This window comes from Monocercomonoides exilis, assembly GCF_001643675.1.
Source record: "Monocercomonoides exilis strain PA203 chromosome Unknown scaffold3-2548433, whole genome shotgun sequence".
NCBI lineage: Eukaryota > Preaxostyla > Oxymonadida > Polymastigidae > Monocercomonoides > Monocercomonoides exilis.
Window position 1 is genome coordinate 2,140,376 of NW_027150548.1, and position 2,361 is coordinate 2,142,736.

The 2,361-nt window shown below is 37.2% G+C and overlaps 1 protein-coding gene across 1 annotated transcript; it reads left to right on the forward strand.

Annotated features, from left to right (window-relative positions):
- Positions 1-257: 257 nt before the first annotated feature.
- MONOS_10069 (uncharacterized protein) lies at positions 258-710 on the forward strand (the record flags this gene model as incomplete). The annotated part of the gene is made up of 1 exon (XM_067862478.1): positions 258-710. The coding sequence occupies one exon, from the start codon at positions 258-260 to the stop codon at positions 708-710; it is 453 nt and encodes a 150-aa protein (XP_067735458.1).
- Between the last annotated feature and the right edge of the window lie 1,651 nt (positions 711-2,361).

The following is a 2,361-nucleotide window of genomic DNA, read 5'->3' on the forward strand; positions in this document are numbered from 1 at the left end:
CAATAACAGATTGGTGCGGTGCTGGATGGTATTTCTTTATTGGTGATTTTTCTTCAAACGGTCAATTCTTGTTCACCAAATGCAAGTGCATCTCAAATTCGGGTGGTGATTCTGCTGGTTCTCTCACATTCAATTGGCCTCCACAAAATAAACCAGAGAAATTTTTGGTTAATGATTGCCAGTTCATAAATAATAAATTGACAGCTTCTGCAAATTATGGAGGAGCTGGGTTGTGTTGCACAAACACCTTCACTTGGATGAGTGGAGTAAAATTCATCACGTTCTGCTTCTTTGATGGCAACACTGTAACTAATGGCAGAGGAAATGATGTGTTCTTCAGTGGCGATGCAATCACTCAATCTCCATTCCAGCAATGTGGTTCAACAACCACAACAAAAAGAGTGTGGAATGCAGGAACTGCAGATAGCAGTGTGTACAATGGCTGGCTTCCAATCATCAACCAGAACAAAATAGTCTCAAATGGTGGAACTGATGCAGATGCCTGTGGCAAAACACAGCAAAGCCCATGTGCCACAGTGGAATATGCTCTCGGATGCGTTGCTCCATTCAGCGATGCCTCCCTCTCTCTTCTCGTCTCCACTTTCACTCCCACAAACACTCTCACATTCCGTTCTCCAAATACAAAAATTAATGGAAAAGATGTATTTTTTCTGTTTTCATCAGAATTTCTTCCATTTTACATTTCATAGAAAACTCCTATAGCTATCATCTTCTTTTCACCAGAAGTTTAATTTTTTCAAAAAGCATAACGTCAGCTCAGATAAAAGCATTTCTTTGTCATTTCTTCATCTAATTTTTTCTTTTCATCAAATGCAAATTCCGCTTGTTGCTTTTAGGAATGCTTTCTATTATTCTTCTCTTCAAAATGCATTTCTCCAAGCATAGCAACAATCTCTTCAAAACGTTCAATTTCTTTTGCCATTTTCACTTCACCTTTTTCATCCGCTGCAGACGCACTTATTTCATAGAATTATCCTTCGATTATTTGTTTTCAAATAAATTATGTTCTCCTCGTTTAATCATCCTCTCATTCCATTGAAGGCACATGACGTTGTGAAATTCGTCGAAGGTCATCCATATAAAAATTTACTCCAAATAACGTCTTCTGCCCTGCTCCTTCTGTTTTCGGTGAATTCTTTCATCTTCCAAATGAAAAAAGTCAGAGGCAATCTCCTTCTTTTAATGAATGTCTTCTGATCTGCTATTCTGTATCAAAATATCCCATTTCATTGCCATGTTATGTCCGGCTGAAATTCTATGTCAGAATGAACATTTCTTTTGCGTTTCCTATTTGAGCAGATTTTAATGCTTCTTGATGAATTTGATGAAGTTGAATAAAATGAAAATAGGAATATTTTTAATTCGTTCATCGAAGAAGGCGTTGAAGAAGAAAAGGAGGATCACAATTGTTGAAATAAAGATAGATGCTGTTTCAATGAGCGAATGAATGAGGAAGAACGAAGTCAAAGAAGAAGGAGAAGGAGAAGAAGAGAAAGAATCAATATTTGACTGAAGAAGATTTTGTGTGTTTTTGGCCATGCGGTTCATAACAGGCGTGCTTGTCGCTGAATAAGCAAGTGAATTGTGAGAAGGCGAATTTTGTGTTTGCAAACCGAGAAATGAGGAAGATGGTTGATTGAATGAAGAAGGTTTGTCAGAAGACGACGAAGAAGAAGAAGACGAAGAAGAAGATGCAGTTGAGAAATGCGAAATCATTCGACGATATTTATGATGTTGAGAATAATTTGTATGAAGTTGTTGGTTGGACAAAACGTCTCGCTTGCCGAATAAATTTCAGATTGGCTTGAAAAATTCAATCGCAAAATGTGTGACGAACAGATTGTGGAAATCAATCTTGATGTATTTCTTCAAAGTCATTTTCCCTCTTTTTGCAATTTCCTCTCCATTCCTCTCAAAAACAGAAAATGATAATATTTCTCAATTTCCTTTCCTTTCCATTCCAATCTTCCATTCAGCTCACAAAATTCTCTGAAAAATATCAATCACTTCCTTTTCTTCATCTTTCCCCGTCTCTTCCAAAATATCTTCTCACCTCCTTTCTCCTCTCATAAAAGCGCTCCTCTTTCAAGCCTTTCAACATTTCTCATTTTCCCTCTTCTCATCGGCTTTCACCCTCTTTTCCTTTTTTTCAAATTCCATATCTCCAATTTGTCTCAAATATCTTCCTCATCATCCCCAGCCACTTCCTTATATATTTTCTCCATTTTCCTCTACAAATTTCCATCTGCTCTTCTCCACCTTTTTGTCTCAGAATTTCTTTCATTCAAAAACCCCTCTCGAAATATTAACATTCCAAAAACCACTCAACTCCCACCCCCT